The sequence below is a fragment of the Poecile atricapillus genome, chromosome 11, assembly GCF_030490865.1.
Source record: "Poecile atricapillus isolate bPoeAtr1 chromosome 11, bPoeAtr1.hap1, whole genome shotgun sequence".
Classification (NCBI taxonomy): Eukaryota; Metazoa; Chordata; class Aves; order Passeriformes; family Paridae; genus Poecile; species Poecile atricapillus.
The window spans coordinates 13595306-13621361 of record NC_081259.1 but is presented as its reverse complement, the minus strand read 5'-3'; the positions used below and the strand labels follow the sequence as shown (position 1 = coordinate 13621361).

General features: G+C 39.2%; 2 protein-coding genes across 15 annotated transcripts in view; one reads left to right on the top strand and one right to left on the bottom strand.

The window, feature by feature from the left end:
- TCF12 (transcription factor 12) overlaps positions 1-26056 on the bottom strand; it is a 159898-nt gene that overhangs the window by 25310 nt on the left and 108532 nt on the right. For 7 of the 14 annotated variants that reach the window (XM_058847208.1, XM_058847211.1, XM_058847210.1 and 4 more), the window contains exons 9-13: positions 25819-25871; positions 4309-4414; positions 3058-3197; positions 2589-2733; positions 1004-1068 (exon numbers count right to left, since the gene is read on the bottom strand). In XM_058847208.1, coding sequence (XP_058703191.1) covers positions 1004-1068; positions 2589-2733; positions 3058-3197; positions 4309-4414; positions 25819-25871 — 509 coding nt within the window. Of the gene's footprint in view, positions 1-1003; positions 1069-2588; positions 2734-3057; positions 3198-4308; positions 4415-10796; positions 10884-13350; positions 13792-13883; positions 14437-19607; positions 19744-25818; positions 25872-26056 lie in introns of those variants that run through there. The other 7 variants (XM_058847220.1, XM_058847221.1, XM_058847222.1 and 4 more) reach the window with 7 other exon arrangements.
- Positions 18130-20108, top strand: LOC131583280 (uncharacterized). The gene is made up of 3 exons (XM_058847223.1): positions 18130-18227; positions 18675-18770; positions 19536-20108. The coding sequence occupies exons 1-3, from the start codon at positions 18130-18132 to the stop codon at positions 20056-20058; spliced, it is 717 nt and encodes a 238-aa protein (XP_058703206.1). The 3' UTR covers positions 20059-20108.

Below are 26056 nucleotides of genomic sequence, written 5' to 3'. Positions count from 1 at the left end.
CTGACAGGTCTCAAACACACCAAAAGAGAGCGTTAACTGCCCTCTGGACTCCCAAATTGTTATCTACTTGCTGAATCCCCGAAAGCAACAAAGACATTTTTCTCCTCAAAGCCAGCAGGTCATAGTTCTCCTCCCCAATATGGACATTACAGACATTATCAGATCTGGTAATCTTCTAACATATGACCCTCTGAGAGATGCAAGGGTAACAGGATCTGCATGAATATGCACATTTGCATTCACTGGTATGAGGTGAGGGAGGCAGAACCCAACATAGGAATGGTCATTTAGGATTGCAAAGTCTGCTCCATACAAGCTCCAAATAAGAAATACAAAGTGCTTCCCCAGCCACCATTCCCAACTCTGAAATTTCTGCTGCTGTGTATCAATTATTCTTTTATTAAAAGTACATCTGATTGTACTAATGAAAAAATAATTACTGTATGCATGCATATGGAAACAGCTTACAGTAGACTGAAGATACTTGCCATGTTTTACATTTTTCCAACAGAAGTTATAAGTTTGAATTTATGCATATACAACATTCTAAAGGCTGTTCCATAGATTCTAGCTATACAACACAGCATTCAAAACCTCTCCGTTTTATAAGGCCACTGAGGAAACATTTTAAACCTTGAGACAAGATCTGCTCTAAGACTAATGTTGAAAATATTTGACTTTCCCTAGAACACTACAGAAAAAAAAATTAAAATCAACTTTTTATGATTATCTTTTACTTTGTCTAACCAGATTTTTAAACCAGATCTGTGTTAAATCTTTGGATCACCTGAAGAAAAAGGAATTCAGAATGAGTCTTCTCCAAATAAAAGGACTTTCCACTTGCACTTTAAAAAGACATTTTTCTAGTATAGGAAATTGCATCATGGTACATTGTTTTGACTTCATATGTGAAAATTCCTGATTTGATATTATAAAATGAATGACATGTAAATAATGGATTAAAATATGTGTTTCAGATCCGAATATTCTAACTGCTACTTACAGATGCCAATGCCTTTCCAAGCGCATCACCTGTCTGTGAGCTTCCAGCACCATTTCCTCTGTTTCCTGTAATGTGGAAAGTAAAACCAACACTTATTTTTAAAGCCAAAATTTTATTTATTTTTATTATTTTATTCATCACATAGAGTTGAGCAACCACTTTTTAAATGGATTTTCTGAGGAAGTCAGTGTCAATAGAATCAGTTCTCATTAGACTTAAAAATTGAATTAAAACAATTAGATTTACATTTAGATGCTCTCCTCTTAAAAGTCAACCACAGTATCACCGTGATAACTTAAGGACCAACAAGTGAAAGTAGCTGAAAAAAGACAAATTATTTTCTAGGATCATAGTCTAATTTTAATGAAATGTGAAAAGAAAAATGAAAATCAGAAAATTACATTACTGCAGCTTATTTCTAAACTGCTATCACTGAAGTACTGCACGTTTAATTAATCCTTAACGCCAAATTCACAGAACAGTTCCTTATGTGTCTCCTTGCTCCCCCTGCTCTAATTCCCTGTGTTGTACTCTCATCTTTGGTTTAAAAAGTCCCTGAAAAGCTCTGATGCACCGAGCTTTCTGTCACCCCTGCTCTCAGTTGCATGTCAGCAGCTTTGCGTGCCCTTTTGCTCCACACGCCATCAAGCCAAGAGGAAGTCTGAAGCCCTGCCAATTGGAAACACAGAGAGGAACTGAATCCTCCAAAATATCTGCTTTGCTGTAGAAGACAGACTCTTTAAAAGCAAGTCTTCTTTCTCCAATTATCAACTTCTAAAGCCAAAAAATGTATTGAATGTGAATGTAAGCCATTCACATCAGAAATCCAAATAATGCAATGCACACTGTTTCCAAGTTTATGACAAACTTGGATTTTCCAGCCTGAATTTCCCATGCAGATTCACTAACTGGGTTCTGTTTAAACATCTTGGTGTAAAACATGCTCCCAAATCAAAGCTAACATAGTCACCCTAACTAATTTCCACTTCCTTAAAATGAAGCTAAGTACAAACGCTATCAAATCAACAAGGGGCATCTACAAGCATTTAACTTCTACATCTGTATCTTAAGACAAACAAGTATGTGCAAGGAACAGATGATCATCCTGTATTTCTTACTTCCTAGGTGAGCACAGAGGAGACTAAACCAGCCACCATGCTGGCTACTCTGTAATCTCTAAAACAGTTAAGAGAGGAATTTACGATGCACTTTATCAACCTCCCCTAAGAAACAGCCTTCCTGTCTTTCTCCAGAGCAGTGCTTTGGTGACCCAGCAGCCCTGAAAACTTCAGTGCCAGAACTTCCTATATGGACACGCACATGAACTAAACTCTGGAGGGACAGCGGCCATTAAGCCAGATACATCACAGGCTTGACTGTGAAAGCAAGTAAATGGGTAAGTCTTAAGCTGACTGAAAAACAATTTGCCTCATCTCAGCCATACTGAGGACAGAAATATCACAGTGGTGAATTTTTCTTGATCTACAAGCCTGCCATAAATTAAATCTTACTAATTTCGTGCGTCATGCAGCCCTAAATTTCATTTTCTTGTAAAATGAAAAAAAAAGCAGGAAGAACTCTTTACCCAGAATATTATCCGATCCATTGACAGGTGGAGTGTGTGAGGCAGCTACATAAGGTGAACTGCTGGTACTGCCACGATGGAAGCTGGACATTGGAGGAAGACTGGCATTTATATCTGTAGGTGAGACTGAATGCGGGGGATAGCTCTGGAGAGAAGAGAAGCAGACGTAAGACATTAACCAGCCCTTAAATAAATGTTGATATTTTAAGATACTAAACATGTAACACCCAGATCTTTAGTACAGAAGAAAGGGACTCATCCATCCTCAGAACAGACCACTACACAGCCACAGATTTTCATTTATACAAGATGTAACTAAAAGAACATAAATCTAATACACAAAGTTTGTGATTTCTAACAACTGGGTTTTTAACTGACAGACATGAGCAGCGAACGAGAAGTCAATTCTCCTAAGTTAGATCTCCATACATGATTATAAACATATTTATTAGTGTGTGCTGAGTCTTACCAAACGGTCGTGTGTGTGCAGGCTGCCGTAACTGCCAGACTGGGACATGTGGGAAGAAGAGCCTCCAAGCATCCCACCATAGCCAGGCTGGCTCATGCCATTGGATGAACTCCAGAGGTCAGAAGAATTGTGGGTCCCATCTTTTTTTTACAGTATTTTTTCCGCAGAAAAGAAAACAAGAAAAATACATTTAATGAAGAATGCTAATTTCTCAGTTCCTTTACAAGATTATTTTAAACAAATACAGAGTTTAGTTACTAAGACTAACATCAGTGGGGAAATAGTGACCAGTTTATGCCGTATCTTCTATTTTCATGCCACCACACTATTGCTATATTTATTAAAAAAAATAAACAAAGAAACAACAGAGGCATTATAGCTGAAATATAATCCAACCACAGCTGAGAAAATACCAAGCACTTCTGCTAATTACACAGACCTTCAGTAAGGCCAGACTTAAATCAAGAGTGTTGGTAAAAAGTCCAGACTGAAAGAAATAATAAAAAAGGAGGTGGAGGAGTAAGAAGTTTGGCCAAACAGAACTTATCATGAACATACACTGCAAACCATCTATTTACCTAAAACAAGCGATTTATAGTCTAAGATACCTCCGCACCACAAAAGTAAAAAAACATTTCAAAATAGCAGATATAAGTAGCTGAAATGACTACATTACATAAGCCTTAGCTTGTGTGTCAGTGCAGTTTCCCTTCTGTAGCACAAACTGAAGTGCTCTGTGTACTCCCGTACTGAGACTCTGAGCTCTCAATGTGCTCCAAACCCTCACCAGACTGCAGCACAAGTTAACTGTGTGACGTGAGGCTGAGGAAACGGATTCTGCTCGTTTCGTTCAGTGCTACCCCCTTTTTTCTGGCATGCTGGATATACAAGCATTTGAGAACATAAGACTGTTAGCTGATATTGTACAGTCAAATTCCAGAAGAGTCAATAAGCCCCCACCTCATTTTTCTCTATCACTCCAGTGTGCTGCTCTGAAGCCCCTACAAATCAAAGGATGGGAATTCTGTCCATCTGGCCTGGTGTGTAATCCCTTTAAATTTCAGTCAGCAATTAATGTCATGAGAAAAACTTTACATCAACAGACAGTTCCCTTCATCTAACTGTTTCAGAAGTATATAAAATTTAACCATAGGCTCTAGCACAATATGCTCTCTTTATGCTTCCTCATTCACCCAGTAAAACAGTCTGACTGCAGATTTCTGCCTAAAGGACAAGTGACATTTTACCCACCTTGCATAAAGAAAGTGCTAGCAAACATACTGCTTGGTGGCTTAGGAGATGGGTAACTTGGAGATTCTCTGTTGAAATCATCAGAACTTGGGGATGGTGCATACACCTACATATTGGAGAGCAATAAAAGCAGGTTAGCAATAACTGGGTGTCATACATTAAAAAAACCACAACAGCATAGAGATAGAGAGAAAGCACAAATAAAAAAAGAACAGTGTAGCAAGCCGCAGCATTTGTTGCCCTTGTTTTATTTGCTTTTTAGCAAGTTGCCACAGTACAGAGGAACTACAGTAGAATGATCCTAGCAACACACTTTCTGGTGTGCCAACTCAGCCAGGTGGCCTGATAAAAGCCTGAATGCTGATTTTGCTTTCTAAGTACACGACTCGCACAGACTTGTTGCTCAAGATAAAAAAGCAAGATAAAACAACTGGGCCCCAAACAAATTTTATTTTAAAACAACTGTATGCCTGTTTGAATATTTAATGAGCTGGCATCCCAACAATCAGAAAGAAAAAGAACATCCAGTGACAAATGGAAAGATTTTAATGCAACCGTTTTATCATCCATTCAGAAACTCGCACGTCTTTGGACAGTCATCAGAAATACATGCATGCAAGTCCTCAGGAATAATCTTAAACTGCAACAGCGAGCATGTAATTTTCACACTGGCCTAGCATTAAAGAAAAGCAGTATTATTGTTTCTTCAGTGTTAACACACCAGTGGAATGCCCATTCTCAACTTGCAAGCAACGAATTTTCTTTTCAAGTTAAAAATGTAAGATGCCAAACAAACATAATGACTCAAAGTCTTTCACTGCAGCAACTCTAAGGAGAAATGTAAAGTGTATTCAGGAATAAGTTAAGTAAAATGAACAAGGCCCAGTATTCACAGAGTCAAGGACTCTACCTGTAACTAGTTGTTCCATATTGAATATTGCAATGATTAGCATGTGTTAGAAAAATAAATAAAAAGCAAATCAACATATACTACAACAAAAAATATAAAAATGTAACATTGAAACTGGAGCATCTTTTTGCTATAAAGAAAAAATGTGGTATTTTAACTGTTTATCTTACTTGTTAAATACAGGTGACTTCATAAATACATATATAATTTCACAACTTCAAAGCTTATATAATGCAACTTAAAAAGCACACTATTCCCTAACATTCAAAAGTGATTATTTCGATCCCTTCCTATGCACGTACAGGCATACACGTTTCTACAGCATTCACAACTCTCCCTGGTCTTTCTGAGATGTTGTTTACCAAGCAAGAGAAGGGCCAGGAAAACCAAGCCAGCCAACAAAAAAGCCTAAGTTCCCTTAAAAAAGAAGCATTGTCCTCCCAGAGGGTGACTGTTCTGATAGGGACACTGAGGACAGTGAAGTGGGCAAGTCCTGCTCCATTTGCATCCCAATCCCCCTCCTCCCGCTGCCGAAGGCTTTTGCAGCCCTGCTGTTGTGGGAGCAAATGGCCGGGATGTGCCTGAGCCAGCGCCTCTGACATCACCCGCACCCAGGCACTGCGCTCCCGGCCTCGCTCCACAGCAACCCCATTTCAGCAAAATCTCTGCAATTCCACAATGGTGGAATCGGGACAAAGGCACAGGGCACGGGCCCAGGGCACAGCGATGAAAAGGGCAGCAGGTAAACAGACACCTGGTTAGAAGGAGTCAAGTGGAAAACTCAAAACTTTAAGTTACATGCTCGTTTACCACTGTTTTTTATTAAAAACAAATTTTTTTTTTTTTTTTTGAAAGAAAGCTTTTCGGAAAGCTTCTGCTCAATATTTTACTCGAAATTTTTCAGTTTATGGAATAAATGTAAAATAATAGAGATGCTTACCAGACCTGAGTGACAGAATGACAATACATTCTGAGCAATGTTCGCAGTACATATGTATTTACTCTATATGATGAATGCATGTATATTCCATGCCTGAGACATATTTTAACAGAAATGTCACTCTGTCAAATTGTAAATACTCGCACTCATAAGACTGCAAACATATTAGGTAAAACTGGGCTTAGTTTACAAGTTCTCTGTTGCGCAGAATAACACAGCATATGCTATAGCTGATGGATAATCTATCACTGTCACAGGACAGCAGTGGAAACAAAGCTTTATGACATTTAGCACTGCCATGGAGATGTACACTGATTAATGCGAAGTCACCTACAGTGACGAATTATACTTCTTTTAAACTGCAACATTATCGACGAGATTTGTAAATACAAGCTTCAGACTGAACTTTTAACGTTTTACATAATTGAGTGATTTATAAAAACTGATTAAACGCTATCTCAAAAGGGAAATTAAACTCAAAAACTCCTACAAATGTATAATTTACAAATACATATGTACAAGCCATTAACATAATAAAAATGTTATGAATCATATAAACGTAAAAGAGGCCCTTCCAAACAGCTACATGAAAGTCCTAGCACAGACGCATAACTTCATATAGTTTCTGCTTGTTTTGGTATCTTAACTATAGCTTGCAAAAACATAGCTGCAATGTTATGAAGCTGCACTTGTGCCAGTCTAGATTTTTCAGATCAAAGGGTTCTTGCGGCAAAACACAACTGATGTGGTCTCAAAGACTTCATTAACTCCAGATGTGGGGAAATAGCCAGCCAATTCCACAAAAGGAGCGAGTCTCTTTTAGTTACAATCAGAACTACCCACAAATTAAAACCAGGCCTCTGATGTCATCTGATCACCTGCAGATGAGCGCCGGGTTTTTTCTGGTTAATGACCTAATCATAATTTTTGTGCTGCGTTACTACAAACAAAATTTAAAAGCAAAGGAGAGATTTTACTAAAATTAACCCAAAGTCTACGAGATGCAAAAGACAAAGGTTTTAAATAAGAAAGTTGACAAAAAGGATGAAATTTTATTTTTAAGCGGGGAAGCAATGCATCAGGGCAAGCGGTCTGTTCACTCTGAAAGGCGCACAGGCACTGGGACCCCTACCCAGCCAAACGTACCCCTGTGGCTGCTGGCATAGCTGTGCAGCAGCTCCCCAGCAGGACTCGATGTCCTACTTAAAGGGCTTTCTCCTCTGCAACAGCTTAGTAAGGCAGTTAAAAATATGACGTGGCTGCTCAAGACAGCCTCTTTTAGCTATTAAACTGATAACACTGACATCCAGGAGGCATCAAACCAGTTTTTCCTGGCTGACATTCCCACTAAGACAAGGAAGGAATACTGTTAAAAGGTCAGCCTGTTTGCAGTCTCCTTGAAGAGGCTGTCTCCAGCAGGTAGAAGAGGAGCCCATCCTTAATCCCCTCAAAGCACTGTGCCCAAAGGCACCGAACGTGTCTCCATGCTGACAAGCAAAACACTCTACCATTATGAATGGGAAATTCCCTTCCGATAAACGCAAGCCAAAACCATTTTTTTTACATGACTTATCAAGTCTTGGCCTCGACTTTTTTGGAGCTGTGCTAATATATACATCAATCCTAACGCTGTGGTGTTCCTGAAGGGTTGATAGCCTCCGCTGAGGCAAGGCGGACAAACGAGTTGCAGAGGACGTCAAGTCAGAGACCCACATCAGTCTCCTGCACCCTGAATTGGTTTATGTCTCTTCAGCAGGAAAGGCAGGATGACAACTCAGATTTCTTTATGAGGGGTAGTGGTGGGGGCTGATTTCAGAGCTGCGGAGACATAAACTGTACAACACCAGGTTTAATCAAAACAAAAGCATCGTCCCAGTTCTGAAATCTGCCTTGGTGATTATGACAGGTAATGAACTCTACTGTGAAACTTACATGGGCTGAATATATCTAAAACATTTCAAATATTATTCACTGTTGCTTCTGTTTACTAATACAAGTGCCAATAACTTCAACAGTAATTTGAAGATTTGTGTTTACTGAATTTTATGCTACGTAAAACTTCCAAGTCTCGTTCTATAAATGCATTTAATAAATATAACACTTGGGAGTCCTTCTGTTGGCATCCATCCTCTCAGGCAATTTTCCTGTTTCAAATTCTTAAATATTTATCAATGTTTAATATTAATGTTAAAAGCAGATTAAAAAAACAGCAGTGAAGCAACCAAACTTACTTCCGATGAGCTCATGCTATCTCAAGACCAAGGCTCCCATCACACACACTGTTTATGAAATTATGAATTATGTTACTCATTTAAGCATAGTTATTAGCAATTCTTGGAAGTTCAGGAAAATATTTGTCAAGCTGCTTGAGACAGAATTTTTTGAAACCAGTAAAGATGAATAACCTATTCTGTAGCTTGTAAACTCTGCTAAGTAGCCTATCTGCATTCCATCAGCATCAGTCATGCAAGTGTGCACTGATGAATGATTTGTACATGTGGCAAAACTTTACAGAGTATTATCTGCAGGTTTTGTAGGAAAAGCTAATTTTGCTGAAAGGCAGTTCTAGAAAAAGCGAACTTGTTTTCATGTTTATTGTATTTCTGACAAAATCATATACTAAAACTTCAGGAATGTAGAATATTAACCACAGTTTTCCATGCTCCCCTTTACAGCAAGACAGAAGCTTAAAAAAAACCAAAACAAACCCAACCAAACCCAAGATTCAGTCTAAATTCTTGTTTAACTGATATGTAAGCAAGATGATAAAATGAAGAGCCCTAGTGTACTAAGTCAGTATAACCACATCCTCAATCATATTCTTGTTTCAAATACCAGGTGTAAAGGTTCATGTATTTAAAAAACTCTTCACACCATCCAAAATGAAAATAAAAGCCTCCTTTAAGAGAATACTCCTGTCTGCAAATCAAATCATATTTTCTAAGGATGGTATAAAATTCAAACTTCTTAGAGTAGCTAAACTGAATTCCATCTTAAATAAATGTTTATGCAGTTTAGGCATGCTATACATGCCTATTTGGGTATTTCTGAAATGCAGAATCCCACTGTAAAGACACATAACACAAGTACTTCCTAGCTTCTTCCCTAGGGAGTGGCAATTTTAAAGTCATGTTAAAAAGCGAGAGGCAAACTTAGCAAAAATATCAAATTCAGTATAGAGAAACCTTTTGGCCTGGTTTGTTGTTTCATTATTGTTAGTAGTAGTTTCTGTTTTTATTTTAGTGTGAACTAGAGATGGGAAGAAAAAGAAGGTAACGCAGCAAAAACAACATCAGAAAGAAATATGTATTTACATATTGCTTGAAGATTCTTTTTATACTTCATTTTCCACACAAAATCTCTTCACCAGACTCTTCAAATCATGCTGTCACTAAGGGACACATGCAACTATGTCTTCAAAAATTCCCGATTAAATTCAGATTTTCAGGAAACAAAAACCAGAACAGTTGAAACCACTCCGCCTGTTTCTTAACCTGTTCCCCGTATTTCAGCACAGCTTGAGCTGTGTGAGGAATCCCCAGCAGCAGCAGTGACCCCAGACACATGCAGCAGTGGATAGGGGCCATCTTTTCCATTTGTCCCTCTCTTCTCTGAAGCCACTCTCTGGTTCTGCCCCTCCAGCACAGACTGTTGTATTTCTCCAGACAGACCGTGCTGAGCACGTGCTAATGGGAGCCAGGGCACAGAGCAAACGGGCACCTTCTCCTCTTCTGAGAAATACAGATCTGCCCCTACAGCACCTGAGCCCATCCCTGGCTGCTGTCATGAGCCCAAGGAAATGGACATAACCTTCACTTTTAAGCATTAATAAAGCTTGTTGCAGACAAGACACCCTTCTGGCAGGGGACCGCTGCTCAGCAGATTGGCAGTTCAACCCAATGGAGTGGAGCAGGGAAAACTCTCTTGGGCTGACGGATTGGAACTCATCATTTCTTAGTGGGATGGGGAGGGGAAAGAAAAGAGCGAGAAACAGAAAGAAAATAAAAATCCAGCTGACCAGTGTTTACTACCTCTCTTTATCCAATGTCCACAGCCATGTACCCCTAGAGATTTTCCAGATGATCTTATATTTGTCCTGACTCACAAATGTTAGCTCTGACCTTGTGTAAGTTGCTGTGGGCAGCATATGGTACAGAACAGCTTTAATTGTACCTTCCGCCCTGTGTACTAGCTGGCCCAATACTAATAAAAGCAAAATTGAATCTTAGCACCTGGTTGCTCCAAAATTTACAAACTGAAAACATTTTACATGGACGTTAGAAGCCTAAATACATTATTTATTGCATAACAGGCACAGCAAGGCATGCTGTCGTGTCATCTGAGCATCATGCAGGATTATTAACGTTTCGCTCTGCTCTAATGCTGAGAGTGACGGCTGCAAGGCGGGCAATGGCTGCACTAAAAAATCCCCAAATATACCCAGCTCTCCCCACACCTCTGTGTATTTCTTCATTTATACACAAGTGCTCATCAGCAACATGTTTATAAAAAGCTTCTTACCCTCTCAAAATTCTCAAGGAAAGGTATTTTCTACAAAAAAATCCCAATTTAAGCTACTCCACCCATAAAGCAAATCACAAAACACTACGCATATGCAGAATACCTATAGCACCTGACCTTTTTTTGTCCTTTTTAAATAGGCATTGTAGAAATCTACTGTAAAAGATGCAGCTTCTCCAACTTGGAGAAAGGCTCAATCTCAGCCTATGATGAGAAAAATAAATATTTATTCAATAATAAAATAAACTTGTACATAGACTGGTATATTAAATCAACCCATAAAAAGCACAAAATAAAACAATAAAGTAAATAAACTCACAAATTTATTCTCACCTGAAATAGTAGTAATAGGTGATATAAAATAAAATATTTTTTCAAAAGTTATTTATTTTGGTGACAACTGACACATTATTGCATTGTCATCTATGTCAAAATAATTCTACAGTACATTTAGAAAATAACTAACTTATTTCTATACTTGTAGGTAAACTGAAAACAGTGGAAATCATGCAAGTCTATTTTACTTTTAAACACAAAGATGGTATCAGACTTCTACTAAATATCATTTCGGTACTGCTGCACTTCCTAAAATCTAGATGAAAAGACCACAGTGAATGAAGAAGTTTGCTTAATTATGCATTAATTAAAAAAATAAGAATAAAATAAAGCCACAAAAAGGCATAATTTATATTTGTGCTATTATCTAAACCTAAATATTTCTGCAGCTTTATTTTTAATGGAGATTAGGTATTTTAATTATTTGGGGGGCGGAGGTCTGCAACATGGCTCTTGAATGAAAGAGAAGATAAAACTTTACTGACAGAAACAATTTTTAAGTATAGTTTTAATTTTTATAGAGCTGAAAGCTCTAAATGAAAATGTTGTAAGCTTTCCTTAAACTGAGGGTATTTTCTATATGTCAACAGGTGAAGGGCAAAAAAAACCCCAAATCAACAACAAAAAAAAACAGGCTATGTCTAGTGCAGTGCAAATGCTTTATTTTCTTTATGAAACAATAAGGTTTTTTTTTATTTGAAGGGGATTCTTGAAACATGTATTTTTTCCTGTAGCACCTATCACATAAAACAGTAAAATTTTACTTCTCAGCAAGGGATTTGTATTAAACCACTACTTTTTACTTTGATGTGTCCTCCCTAAAACATAAAGAAATTAGAAAAACTGGACTTCTTCTAACAGTAAAAGCCCCTGATTTATATTTCAGGCTTTAACATATGTGTCAGTCCCCACCGAATCATCTATCTGCGTGCTTATATACTTGGTTTTCAGCATAATATTAAGCTTTGTTTTGGCTTACAAATTAAAGAAATCTAAAAGAACAAGACATTTTTAATAAAAAGTTTACACATTTTCTACATGTAATTTCTCATTTATTTTGTGAGTAAATAAATCAGATTTTATCTGCATTAGCAGTAGATGCAATAGCATCTCCTTATCGAGGAATGCCAGCATCCAAAATCTAATACAATGAGCTATATAAAAATCTCCAACTTGAACAATGAGGTTCATGCTAACAACGACTAATTTGTCAGACAATAAAAATAAAAGCACTAAGACATCAAAATTAGGGTATGTACTGTTCTCTCACTGTAGAAAGGTTCATACAAAGATTTGGCATACACACCAAGAGGCGGGTTTCAAAAACTAACACAAAAACCAATCCCACAACTCTACATAACCTCCTTATGTATATTTAAATTAGTAATTTAGGCCAACTTGCAGTATTCCTAGGAGAAAGAGTGGCAAAAGTTACTAAGACGATTTAAAAAAAAAATTAAATAAAACCTTGGGCAACATGATATAGGATGATCATATGATTTGTCATCTATTTACTAAGTTTTCAAGCTCATAAAGGTCACCTCTGACCCATAACAGGCACATGCTATCAATTTTCAAGCTCATGCCCTCCTACAGTACCAGCACTTACATCTACTATATGCCTGGAAATACTTAATAAGATCAAAGCCTTTTTTCCTGCTACAAGAACAAAGAGAAATGTTGTAATAGAGTGATCTGTGCTCTAGAAAGAATAAAATCAAAACTCCATGCAAGTTATATTCCCTTTGCTTCAGGGGTATTGTATAGTTAATTTTACTTAAGTCTTATATATATCTTCACATAAAACTTCAAACAGATTGTTTTAGCCTAGGAGCAGACATGAAAGAAAAATCATTTCATATTTGAAAGACAGCTGGCATTTATACCAAAGGAAATGAAATAGAGACCAAGCGATTTTACTGATTCCCCAACCTCTCCTCCAGTGTCTTTGCTGTTATTCAAGAAGCTCATACGCAGCGTCTTTTATGAATATAAAGATCCATAATTTAATTACGATTGAACAAAAATCTTGGCAAAAAAAAAAAAGTTTACTAATGAAAGCAAAACTCACACAGGCCCACGGGAGGACCAGCAATAAAGAAACAAAACAAAACAAAACAAAAAAGCCACAAAAAAAGATCAGTATCAGCATCTCCCCTTTTCCTACTTAATACTATTTTTATAGAAGAAGAAAGCCAAAACCACATACAACATAAACAGACCGAAAGAAACACACCGTTGTTAATTTACCATCGTATGCTAATTTCTAAACACAAAAATCAGAACTGGTGTTCTAATTTAAAAATTAGAAGTATCTACCACGAAACAGAAATACCTCGTTCAATTTCCACGAAGTTAAATCCACAGGGAAGAGATTTGTTTGTTTTTTTCTCCCTCTGGAATCTGCATCTCCCCCCCGCTCCCGTGTTTGCAGGAACATTTGATGATTCCGAACTCCCGCGGCGAGCGCCCGGCGCGGGCAGGGCAGCGCTGGCGGCCGGCCCGGTGCGCGGCGCTGCCCGGGGCTGGGGCCGCCGGGGCCGGGGGGCTGCGGAGCGCCGCCCAGGGCAGCCCTGCAGCGCTTAGCGAGGGAGGGCACCGCTTAAAAACAAACCCAAAATAACCCCCAAAGACAAGCCGCGGGCACGCAGGAACACAAACTTCGGCGGGTCTTGCGCGGCCGCGCGTTCCCCGTCACACAAAGCAGCCCCCCCGTCCCAGCCCGGTCCCCGCACAGCCCGGTCCCCTCAGAGCCCGACCCGCCGTGCGCCCCCGGGGAGCTCCCGCCCCAGCCGGGCTGGCGGGGCCCCGGAGCGGAGAACTTGCGTGAGCCCGGCCCGGCGGCCCCGGACAAAGGCGGCCCCTCACCGTCTTGCCGTTGTAGTAGTACATGAGGGAGCTGCTGCCCACGCCGGGCACGGGGTAGGCGCAGTACATGGCGCGGCTGGCGCGGGCCGGGCTCAGCGCGCCGCCTCCCGCTCCCCACGGCATCCACCCGCCGCCGCGCACATGGAGCGCTCAAAGGCGGCTTATGCAAAGCAGGACTGAACCATCTCCGGCCGGCGCGGGGGTTGGGCGCGGGGGGCGCGCCAGTCCCCGCTCCGCGCCCCGGCCCCGGCCCCGGGAGGAGGCGCGCACGGGCCCGCGGGCGCCGAGGGCTCGGCACACGCAGCCCTACGCGCCGGGAGCCGCAGGGAACCCGCACATGGGCACGTCCTGAGCCCTGAGATAATCGTCTGCTTTTTGTTTTAATTAAATTAGCGCACTTGTGGCCGTGCAGACGCAGCTCGATGCAGCTCCAGCCACAGGGCCATCTGGCTCTGACTAAAGTTGCTTCCAACTTTGGCAAACGTTTCCCAAAGGCCCGGGGAGCTGCTGCGAGCGAGTCCCAGGGCACAGCCCGAGCACCCGGTGCTCCCGGGCCCCTCCGAGCAGGGCAGCCTGGGGCAGGGAGTGACTCTGACACAGACAACACCTACACAAGGTGCTTGGGTTTAAAAAAAAATAAAAAATAATAGTGTAAATATTTTCGCTTTACGGAATCATCCAAAATCCATCTTTAAGATGAGGTATACAAATTATAAGGAAGGATTATCTTGGAAACTCAAGTCCAGGGTCCCTTTATATTGTATAATACATTTTTGTATGGATAAAGCACACATATGTGCCCATACAAGACAGGGAAGAGAAGGGAAGAGGACCTCAGCAACTTTGTCACACCACAAAAACGTGTATTATTCAATACAGCAAACAGACTACAACTTCCAGCACAGAGATCCCTCAATATTTGCACACTATCAATGCCTGGTAGGCCTTTTTGCCTTCTTTGCTGAGCACTGGTATTAACTAACATTAACTCTTACTGAGGCGTACATTTTTTTCTTTTCTACAAGTGAACACAGCTGGTTATTAACTGAGCTTCTGCTAAGTCAGATACTGATTTCAATCCAGGAAAAAAAAGGTTAACACACAACCACATTTCTCCACCTCTAGCTGTGTCTACTGCCAATGCTGTGAATTCTCCCTGCCTTTCTCCTGACAAAAGCAGGAAAATATTTCAGGATAAGGAAAAAAATGGGTAAAGTTCAATTCAGCCATTTACAGGGAGAGAAAGCAAGTTGCAGAAGTCTGGTTCGTTCTCTGCCAAGCACCTCGTGTGTCAGTGAAACCCTCTGAACTAAAATGATCCACAAGGGTGATAAACTGACTGCAGCTGAATACTGCAATCAGATAAAAATCTCTGTGTAATGTCCGTTATCTGAGGACATAACTACTGTAGTGTCTATAAATATACAGAATATATACACACTGACAAAAAAATTCCCATCTCAAGCTTCAAATGCTTTTTCAGTGAACTCTTCCAGTCAATTAGACTACTGTGCTCAGAGTATGTTGGCAAATACATCCTGAAGTTTCCATCTGCTGAAGAGCACTTGCATTTTTACTGCAAGTCAAACTACGCATCCAGAACTGTTTAACTATGCAGGAAAGCTAATGATATCTGAACCAAACTCCTCTCCAATACAAAAGGCATAGCAGCAGCAGCTGCAAAAAAGAACATCACTATACTGCAGACTATTAAATTGCCAGGCCTGCAGAGTGACTGGCGGCTTCCTTCTTCCCTAGGGACCACAAAGACCCATTCCAGTCCCCAGAGAGTACGTAAGAACCTTTGATTTGCAGCTAACAATGCCATTCCTTAAAGCTTCTCACTAATGTTCAGGACTCTACAGATGAGACATGCTAAAAGATCTTCAGATCTTTGCATGTGCTACTTCTTATACTGCACTAGATTACAAACACTACTTCAGAATTATGTACAACTTAGAAAAGTTGGAAGAGGCACTTTCAGCTTACAGACTTGAAGTAGTAAGAGAACCCTTTAAAAAAAATAATTTTAGCATGCAAACTTTTGAAACATTAGAAGTACTTCCAGGGTAACTGCAGTCAATTCTTTGAAGGAAAGACTATCACCAACATTGCTGTAATTGCTACTGCACCTCCATGCACACATGCCCGGTTTTCAAAATAATTGTATTAGAGATGAAGAGCATGATCAAGCCCCCTTCAAATAATAACCATTATCCACCTATATACAAGCAATTGGAAAAATGTTAAAATCATCAAGCAGAAAACCCTAACTTGGCTGGGTAGCATTGGTGGGAGGCTGCTCTGTGTACAGCTACCCTATACTTGTACAGAGCAATTTAACAAAAATACATAGGTCAGATTAACTAGTAATGTTTACTAACACTATTAACATTTATCAGTAGGAGTAAATCATTAACCTTGTTCACATGGGTAAGACAAAAGCAAAAATATGATCAATAAAACTGAGGAACGCCATTGCAAACGTCTGTTTGTAGACAAACTGGTCCCTCCATAATGAGTCACTAAATGAATTTGCTCCTGACTTACTTCCCCACAAATCAAAAGGATAACAATTGCATTTTACCAAAAAGGAAATTACTTGTCCTACACTCAGTTACATTGTTGGGAATAAAACCTTGAGTGCCCAGTGCTTGAGACATATCATTGTATCTGCTCTACGTTTACTGTATGAAAACATTGTTTCTCACATTTGGTACATTGATTCACCATACAGGATCAGCCATAATTCCATGAGCAAATCAAATATTAAATCACATAAGTTTACTTTCACCAGGCTAAAATATGAACCTAAAAAGGAAGAATTTGAAACACTGCTGAAAAAAATGCTATGTTGTTAGCAATAACTCTGTATTTGCTACCAGGTAACTATTCCAAAAGCTCCTGAAGTCCAAAGCAAGTTTTTGTTTTGTGGTTGCAATTTTTCTAATCCTCATTTAAGCCAAGCAACAGCTGCTCTGAAATTTGTTTTCTTAAGAGAATCATGTTACAGTGAAATGAATCATAGCTGGATCAGCGATACTGTACAGGGTACAGTTGTTTACTCCATTTTTCCTTGGTGACAAGTCAAGGGTTAATCTTATGACTCAGCCTGACAAAACAAGTCAGCTGGAGACAGGGCCAATTTTTTAAACTTGATTTCAGACAGACATGCCGTCAGCAGAGGAGCACTGAACTGACATGCACTTTGTAGCCCGAATTGTTTCCACTCATGACCCTGTAGTGTGTGTCAAAAACAATAAACTGCCTGTTCCTAAAGTATGTAAAGAGATTATGAAAGCTGATGCAGAGTGAAATACTGACCTAAAAATAAATGAAGCTACCTGTAAGAAAGTATTTTCAAAGATGATTTTAACACTAAGAGATTTTGTGAATGAACCACATGTTCTCCTTGAAAACAAACTTTTATGTGAAATACATTTTTGTTCCATTTGTCAGAGCCACAAAGAAAATACACCATAGAGCATATGTAATTCATCACGTGAATTTAAAAAAAATAAACATAATTTCTACAGATTACTGAATGTTATACCATATGAAAGTTAGTTATGTACCTGTCTCAACAGATAAACCATTCTCTAGTCAAACATATTCCATGAAACTGAAATATCAAAATGCTTTAAAAATACCTTTCATTAGTTTTGTTATTTTATATGTGTCTGTTCTAAGACAAAAAGCACCAATTCTTTTTAAATTATGTGCTACTAGAAATTAAAGCTCCTCTTTCACCAACAAAATCAACTGTGATGTGTAAACCTAAGTATCAAGTATCTCCTTGTGGAGAGTTAGCTTCAGTCTTGTTGAAAAAAAAACCAGCAACATGGTGAGAGCCCAAGCCTGCTTTGGATGGGGAAGCTAGATCTCTTGTTCTTACCAGCTTCCATTAGTTTCTTAGGGGCTAGGCTAACCTTCTAGCTTTGGAAATAAGGCAAAGGCCCTAGAACTCCCTGCACCCAACACTGCCCAAGGCTGGAACTTCTTATCAATTTCAACCACGTTCAACAGAGGAACAGAAGTTTCACAAGTGATAAAGTTCTTATCAGTTCTGAGAAAACTGGAACCTGAACAGGAGAGACAGACTCAAACTGATATAGAGCAACCTGTTGCTATCTAAAATATACATAGTAATTTTGAGCTGCTTGTCCAGCAAAAGTTATGGAAAAAAAAACCCTTCTATATATCTTAGGATTCCCAATATAACTTCTTTTAAAGCCAAACACTTACGATGATTAACTATAGCAGAGCCAGAGTTAGGACCATTGCTAAGCCATGCATTGAATATGCTGCATCATGTAGCTGTCAGAATAAACAAGATTTCAAGCTGTAAGAAAGAAACCTGGCTGTTTTCAGGGGAAAATGCAATGCTTATTATACTGTCCTCTATGTAATTCATCAGCTAAGTAAATGTTAATTTATTTCAAAATCCTGGAAGGATAGTCTTCCGTGTTAACTAACCACTAAGCATGCTGCTCAGCAGAGATGGAGCAGATGAGCTGTATGGAAGGCAATTTAAAATAACCCAGTAGACTGAATTTTATAGGCAGTCCCTCCTGCCAATATCCAAAGGATGATGTTTTATGCAAATTAATTTACTAATCTACACAAGAGCTAAAATGGGTGGTTTCCCTTTTCAAAGGGTTTGTCTTTAACTGCACATTTAACATTCATGTTACTATAATCAGGGAAAAAGAAAGAGTTTGAAGGGATAGTGAATAGAGTAAATACTAATTAAATGGATAGTAATTGCTATCCACTACTTTTACCTTGCAGTATTACAAGGCTGAGGGATGGTTGTTGGGGATTTGGTTCTTGGTTTGGGCTCTTTTTTTTCTGCAAAAAAGCTTCGGTTACCTCTGGCAGATACAGGTAAAAAAATAAGGATTATTTTTTTAAATAGGAAACTGTAGCTAGGATTTCTCTGTTTCAGTAGTTCTTCAAATTATAATGAATTTATTCAATATTCAAGTTGAATTTATCCAATTTTATGATATATTTAAGTCACTAAATATTTTCTTGGAATGGGAATAATGAAAAAATAAGCGCTGTATATGCCATTCTTCAGAATCAATCACAAAATAATTTCTTAGAGGAAGTTTTAAAATTTGTTTCAAAATCATTCAAATTAACTTTGATAGAATATTGCTCAAGTTCAGCAAGTCCTATTATTTTGCTGGAAATATAAAGCACTTTGCAGTTTGAAAGCTTTTACAGGAAGGCCTTAACTACCCATATCTACATTAAAAAGTAAACAAACATGTTTATTATTGTGAAGCAATAAATGATCCTATCAGAAGCCAGATAATCATCACAAAATGTGCTAAAAACCTACCCAATCTAGAAACCTATACAGACCTTAAAGGAGTTTTAAACCCGAGATAAATTAGCAAGGCTGTTACTGAAGCTCGGAGAATCACAGAATCACTGGCTCGGGAGAGATCTTTAAGATCATTAAATCCAGCCCTGCCCTAACACCTCAACTAGACCATGGCACCAAGTGCCACATCCAGTCTTTTTAAACACATCCAGGGCTGGTGACTCCACCACCTCCCCGGGCAGACCATCCCAGTGCTTTATCACTCTTCCCGTAAAAAACTCTTTCCTGGTATCCAGCCTCTGTTTCCCTTGGTGCAGCTTGAGACTGTGTCCTTCCTCTGTCAGTTGGTGCCTGGAGAAAGACACCGACCCCCACCTGCCCACAAGCACCTTTGAGGAAGTGGTAGAGAGTGAAGAGTCCCTGAAGCAGAGATCCCATCAGCTCAGGCTGGCCAAGGCAATGTCAGCGAGCAGCTGCCGGTGCCTGCGGGCTCCCTCAGCCGGCCCGGCCCGGCCCGGCCCTGCGCCTGCGCCGCCGGCCTGCAGGGGGCTCCAGAGGCACGGCCTGAGCCCGGCCCGGCCCGATCGCTGCCGAGAGCGAGGGGTAATTCCCGGCCGGGGGCCGCGGAACTCGGCGGGGCAAAACGCTGCCAGCCAGGCAGCCAGGCAGCCGTGCCTCGGCACAGAGCGCCTCGCATCCCTCCCCTTCTCCTGCGCCCCGGCTGCTGCCCGGAAAAACTGCCTTGCGGATGAAGCCGAGAGCTATCGCCAGCCAAACGGGCAATGCTTCTGTCATCCGCAATCAGGAATCCCCCCGTACCTTACAGAAAGGAAAAGCTAACAACTAATCCTAGCTATCGGTGCAAATGGAATGAAATCCCACAACTACACCTCCGAGTAGTTGTGGGATTTAGTTGTGAGCAACTTGCTTTCTTTATAAAACCCGATGTCACAAGCAACCGTGGCACCTAAATAGGAGGTAATTTAATTCAATTTATTTGCTTCATTGTGTAAAGACACATCTACATCTCAAATTTCACTTAAAGATCACGCAATGCTTTAATTTCAGTACCGTTCTTTTGAAAAAGCCTTTGTTTTGGTTTTGCATTTGTTTTGTATTGCCCATTTCTGACAAATGGCCCAGCACAGGCAAAGCAACCTGCCCCACTTCGGGGCTGAGCAAGCGAGCGAAGGGAAAGCACTCACCTCAACAGCGCATCAAACACAACATTCCTCACTGCCTTCCTGGCTGACGCCAAGCATTGTCAAAATCTTCCCACCAAAGCCACAAGTATTATCAAGCAAAAGACAGTAAGAAATAGTCTTCAGAAATGCTTGTATCCTTATCTATTGTAATAAAACACCACACCAATTTGTGGTAATGGACACATTCATCTTTGAGGAAAAGCGGAGTTGCAGAAATTCCATGTAACTTCTCCCTAAATAACATGAGCTGCAATTCAGTATTTTTTAAATAACATTTTCTCTAATTATGCACAAAATGTATGGTTCTTTTATGCAAATCTACACTCTAATTTAAGAGCATCTAATACACTCATTTTGATATGTTTTGAAAACTTCAAAAATAAAGTATCTCCAGTAAATCTAAACACAGAGAAATTATTTGACATCATTATATATCCATCATGGATGTATGTATATGTGGGATTTTCAGAGAAGATCTCTCAATTAAACAACCTCACATTAGTTCACCACTGTCAGATGACAGGACACTTAGTTTGGGGAAATGATCTGATTGCAATTTTTTAAAAAAGCTTTTAAGAGAGGTTTGCTCAAGTACCTTTACCCTAATTCAGTGAGAACTCGAGCAGAACTCTCACAGCAGGACTTTGCAGTGGGCTGCCTGGTTGTTTAATGACAGCTAAATGTTCTCATGTAGCAAAGAGCAGGTGGGGATGCTGCAATCTGAGGTTACTGCGGTTTTCAGATAGATTTCAAATAAAGGCCATGTTGAAAAAAACCCTTACAATAACCTAACCAGAAAAACAGACCTTTTTCTTATTAAACATAAAAATCTCAAATATTTTTACTTGGTTTGTAACATAACTTAGGCGTTGGATGTTCTATACATTTGCATTTTATTCAGGTTCATAGATGAACACAATGTTGAAAAAGCAGTATTCAGCAATTCCCTAAAAACTTTATCCCATAAATCAAGTGACCACAGAACAAGCATAAAGCAGAAGAAGATGGAAAACTGTGTAATGAGGAAGAAATTGTAAGTTCTGTGTTGCATTATCAATAAGATTTATTTATTCAGTTTTGTTATTTAAAATTGCTTTCTAAAACACAGCAGAGCAGCAGAGGAGGGGTCAGGAGAGTTACTGCTGTCTTTGAGAGCTCTCACTATTAAAGACAAGTGACAGTTGAATGTATCACTTGACTGTGCAAGGCGATTCAGAACAGATCCGAACAAATAAATCCTGCTTTTCACATTTGGGCACCATTTGTGGACAGTGGGGAAAAAACCTTACCAAAAAATGTCCCCCTAGAAAGTCAGTTAAACACAACATTACAGTCAGTTCAACATCACACAAAGAATCTACCCAGGATGCTCCAAAGTTTTGATTCAGAGCTACACACTTCATAAAGTATTCCAATGGTGTTGCTTTACATCAGCCTACTTCAATACACATGGAAATTGCTAATACTGACAGAAGTCCACTCAATGTGGTGAACATCATATTATTTCTAATACAGTCTAAACTTTAATGTCTCAAAAACTAGGTTTCACATAATCATTCAGAAAATACTTCCCATTCTACCATTTCAAATAATCTCCTTTTACCCTTTAGGAGGGATGGAGAAAGGAGAGAACACAGAAGGGAGTAACATCTATTATTTTTCTTCTAGTACCATTAGTATCTTTATGTGATATGTTTTGAAACATGTCTAGAAGCTCAGTTTTGAAAGACTGGCAGGAAAGCAGAAGGAAAGTGCCTTAAATGGGAGGTAGTTCTATGCATGCAAACCAAGTTTGCTGTATCTGCACCATAAATAATTCTTGCAAGGAATTAGCACCCATGGACTATACACATACTGTAGAGGGTGATACATGAGGAACTCCTATGATGAAACTACAAACTGTCTTACATGTATTGGAAAATATGAGTTTGAATTTAGAAAGAAATCCCTGGTATCAGAAAAGACTCATTTGACAATCTCTTATTAAATAAATGCAATCCAAAGTTTAATATTAACTGATCGTCTCAGGTGCTATGGAAAGCCTAAAATACTCAAAATACTTATTAGAAACTACACAGAAAACAAGCAGACATTTATGTCTATATGTCACAGCTCATTTTCTGTAACAAAAATCAACAGATACAATGTATCTGTTGATACAGATTACTTCTCTGTTATTTCTCTGATATGACACTAATTAAATAGCACAGGAATGATGATAGATATTCACACTGTTTATCTTAGAATTATGACCTCATGATAGCCACTGATTATGGCACTAGTAACAAATGTTAGTTTGAAATCTCTCCTACTCCACATGTAAATAGGAGGTTTTTGCTCACAGCCCACCCGTTTTTGGATGATGATCTCCCTGGGTATGTCTGAGCGAGCCTCACTCGCCTGTCCTCTCCCTCCTCAGCCTGAGCAGCTCTCCGGAAGCCCTGACACTCTGCTCTTCCTGGCTGAGGAGCTACACTGGTTTCAAGCCACATGATGTTATTAGTGTCTGGCTTAGTTAACTCCTACAATCAGAAAAATTCTCAGAAATACAACAGTTTTCAATCTCTGAAGATAATGTAACTCACTGAACAGTATTTGCCCCCCCTATAATATAAACAGAACAGCAATCTTGCTGCTCACTCAAACCTGGCTTGAAGAAAAATATGTTTTTTAATTGCTATCCTTCTCTGAGTGCTCTAAATTTAGTAGTTGTAGTTGAACATAAATGCATGCATGTCAATATTCAAAATGTTTTGGGCAGTGAATAACCACTTACAAGTTAATGACACAAAAACTTAAAAATGCATTTGCCTGGAACATTTAATTTTTACAGTAAGAGGACAAATTCACATTGAGTTGCATTCCAGAAAGAAGCCAAACAATTCACCAGCACTTTTCTCTGTAACTGTTTTTACTTTAGGCCCTGATAAGAACACATTAAAAAAGATAAACCTCAAAACAAATAATTTCAGAATGTACCATACAAAACCAAAGGAAAAGAGACAAACTAGAGGAAGGGTTGTTTGGGTTTTTTTGAATCATTATTACTTAAAAGACTGTTATTAAATTACAGTTATCTAGGAAATTAAATTACTGCTGAGTATCCGTTGACATGGCAGCCTTATCCTAACAAAAACATTGCAGAAACCAGTATTTTAGAAACTGGAAAATTAAAAAATACAGATTTGTATAACAAAATTAAGTATCAATTTTTTCTTCTGACTTTTCATATTATAATTAAACTTCTCTGCACTAAAGCAACTTTTTTCCCCACAATACATTCTGACTTCTTATGAAGGTATATTCAAAATAAAGACTTACACTTACATAATGATCTACTCAATTTAAATGTCTCATGATGCTCAGTGAAATTTAATTTTGTGTCATCTTCCACATATGCAGTATCTAATATAATTTTTTTGATTTTTTGGTAATGTGTCATTTCACATTTTATTTCAAGGCTCTATTCAGCAGTGAAAGCATTGAAATACAGAGAAACAGTGCTTAAAACCTGCAGCATCACAATCATTGATTATTCACAGTAACTGCACTTAATTGCACAGATTGGTACGATGTTAATACAAATAAAATCTATCATCATTTTATTGTCTCCATTCTTATAGAGGATGAATTAAATGAAAACCATTTGAAAAATACTGCTTGTTAAAATTAAACTGTGGTAAGAGAAATGAAAGGAATCTTTCATTCTCCAAAATTATCTCTTTACCTGGCTGATGCTACTAAATATTAAACATGTAGCATAAGCTTTATTACTGCCTAGAATTACTGTAATAAATGTCATGAAAATTGTACTGCTATGTGTTTTAGCTTCTCTGACATTTTAAATATATTTTTGTTAATCTAGCAGAAATCATCTGCTAGACTGTAAAGCCACCCTACATAACACACAACTGTTAAAATGTAAATTGCTAAACTATTTTTAGCTGCTGCTGAAGGGGGAAAAAAAAAAGGGGAGGGGGGGAAAGAAGAATATTCCTGGCCTCGGGAATAATGATTTGAGGCATTGTGTTCATTTTGTTTATCAAGCAGCTATTCAGCCTCTAGTGGGGCCCAAGTGCTTATGCAAGCAAAAGCTTTTAAGAGTGCCTGCAGCTGCAATCCTGGCTTCCAGGTAGGCTGCAGGTTCAGAGCACAGCTGCCCCAGGCTATCCACACTATCTCAGCTCCATCTGGAAGTACTGTTAAAATAGGATTTCAGATCCCGGGTTCTGTCTGCATCATCGTGAGCAGGGGGAGGAAGAAGGGAAGGAGAGGGAGGAGAGAACAGGGGAGATGCGAGGGCTAGAAGAGACCATCCGTAGCTCAGCCTCAATACAAAATGAAAAGCTCAGCCCCATTTTGCTCGCACTATATTACTGTTGCCTGTGCAGTGTGTTCTATTCAGCCTATCCGGCTTTGAGTTATGACTCATCCAAGTGCACCTGCGCCCATGTGTTAAGTACTGCCAAATAAAAGCCCAACATCCATTTACACAACAAAGAGATGTATCCCGCAAGGCAGCGGAGCTTCCCCCTCCCCTCCTGTTTGTTCTGAGCAGGGGAAAAAATAATTCTGTCCTTCACTTCACTGGGGATTTTTCACTTCACGTGGATTTTTAAATGCAGATTCATTTATAAACAATTTTCTTCCTTTTAAGAATAAAGCATATTTAATACCACAGAACACCCCTATAGCATTAGATTATCACAGCCATTAATGATTTTTCCACCAAAACCCTTCCAACCTTTTTTATCAAAGCCCTTTATTCTCGAAGGATAAATTTTCAAGCAAAGAGGGATCAACAAACTAGTTGCTTGAAAGCTTTCCTGATGCTAGGCTGAAGTTAGGAAAGGCTTAATGAAGGCTTTAAAATCCACCAGGGCTTCACAATGAACATCTGACTCGGTGATTTATGCATATTAATAACCTCAGTCCTACTGAGGCAAGCTGAGCTGTACATGTCCTCCGAATCTTAATGTCTTCAGCTCCACTGGGATTATTACAAATGTAAATTTCTAAGATTCTCAGCTATTAATCTCTGTCTGTCCTCCTGTTCAGCAACATAATGACTAATTAAACATCAAAAGACCTGTACAGGAGATCTTCTTTGACAGCTCCTGGCCCAGCTCTCTTCCCAAGAGAGGAATTCAAATGACAGGGACAAGTGGGTAGGAGCATATGAGCGAGCTACAAATCACTGCTATGAAATCTAAAAATTCCACATCAAATGTGTACTTAGTCCTGCAGAACCACTCCCAATTACCTAGCCTAGCTGTTCATGTCCAGCAGACAGCCCTCCTAGCGCTAAAGTTAAGTAATTTGTATGTATGGCAGGTGAAGAGAATGCAATTTGAGCCAAATTTTTATCACTACAAGTAAAAAATGTAGTACTTACAGAAGAAGGCAAACCAGGGGGCACCTTTCTTACTTTCTTTGTCTGCAGAGGATCTGTACACAGAAAAACATCATTTCATCAAGTATCCACATTAGACGTGAAAAAGAATAAATAGTTACATTGCTCCATTTTTTCCTTCCATGATGAATTTCTTATTTTCCAATTTCATGCATGTTTTATTCCCTGGCAAAGAGATTTGTCTTTCACATCAATATAAAAATGTAACATCCTCATGCTC

Bases quoted from the DNA above. Each gene is read 5' to 3' on its own strand.
- LOC131583280 (XM_058847223.1), top strand. From the start codon at position 18,130: ATGATTAACTATAGCAGAGCCAGAGTTAGGACCATTGCTAAGCCATGC. The intron at 18,228-18,674 runs GTAAGAAAGAAA...TTTACCTTGCAG, and splicing joins AATAAACAAGATTTCAAGCT to TATTACAAGGCTGAGGGATG. The intron at 18,771-19,535 runs GTAAAAAAATAA...CCCTTGGTGCAG, and splicing joins GTTACCTCTGGCAGATACAG to CTTGAGACTGTGTCCTTCCT.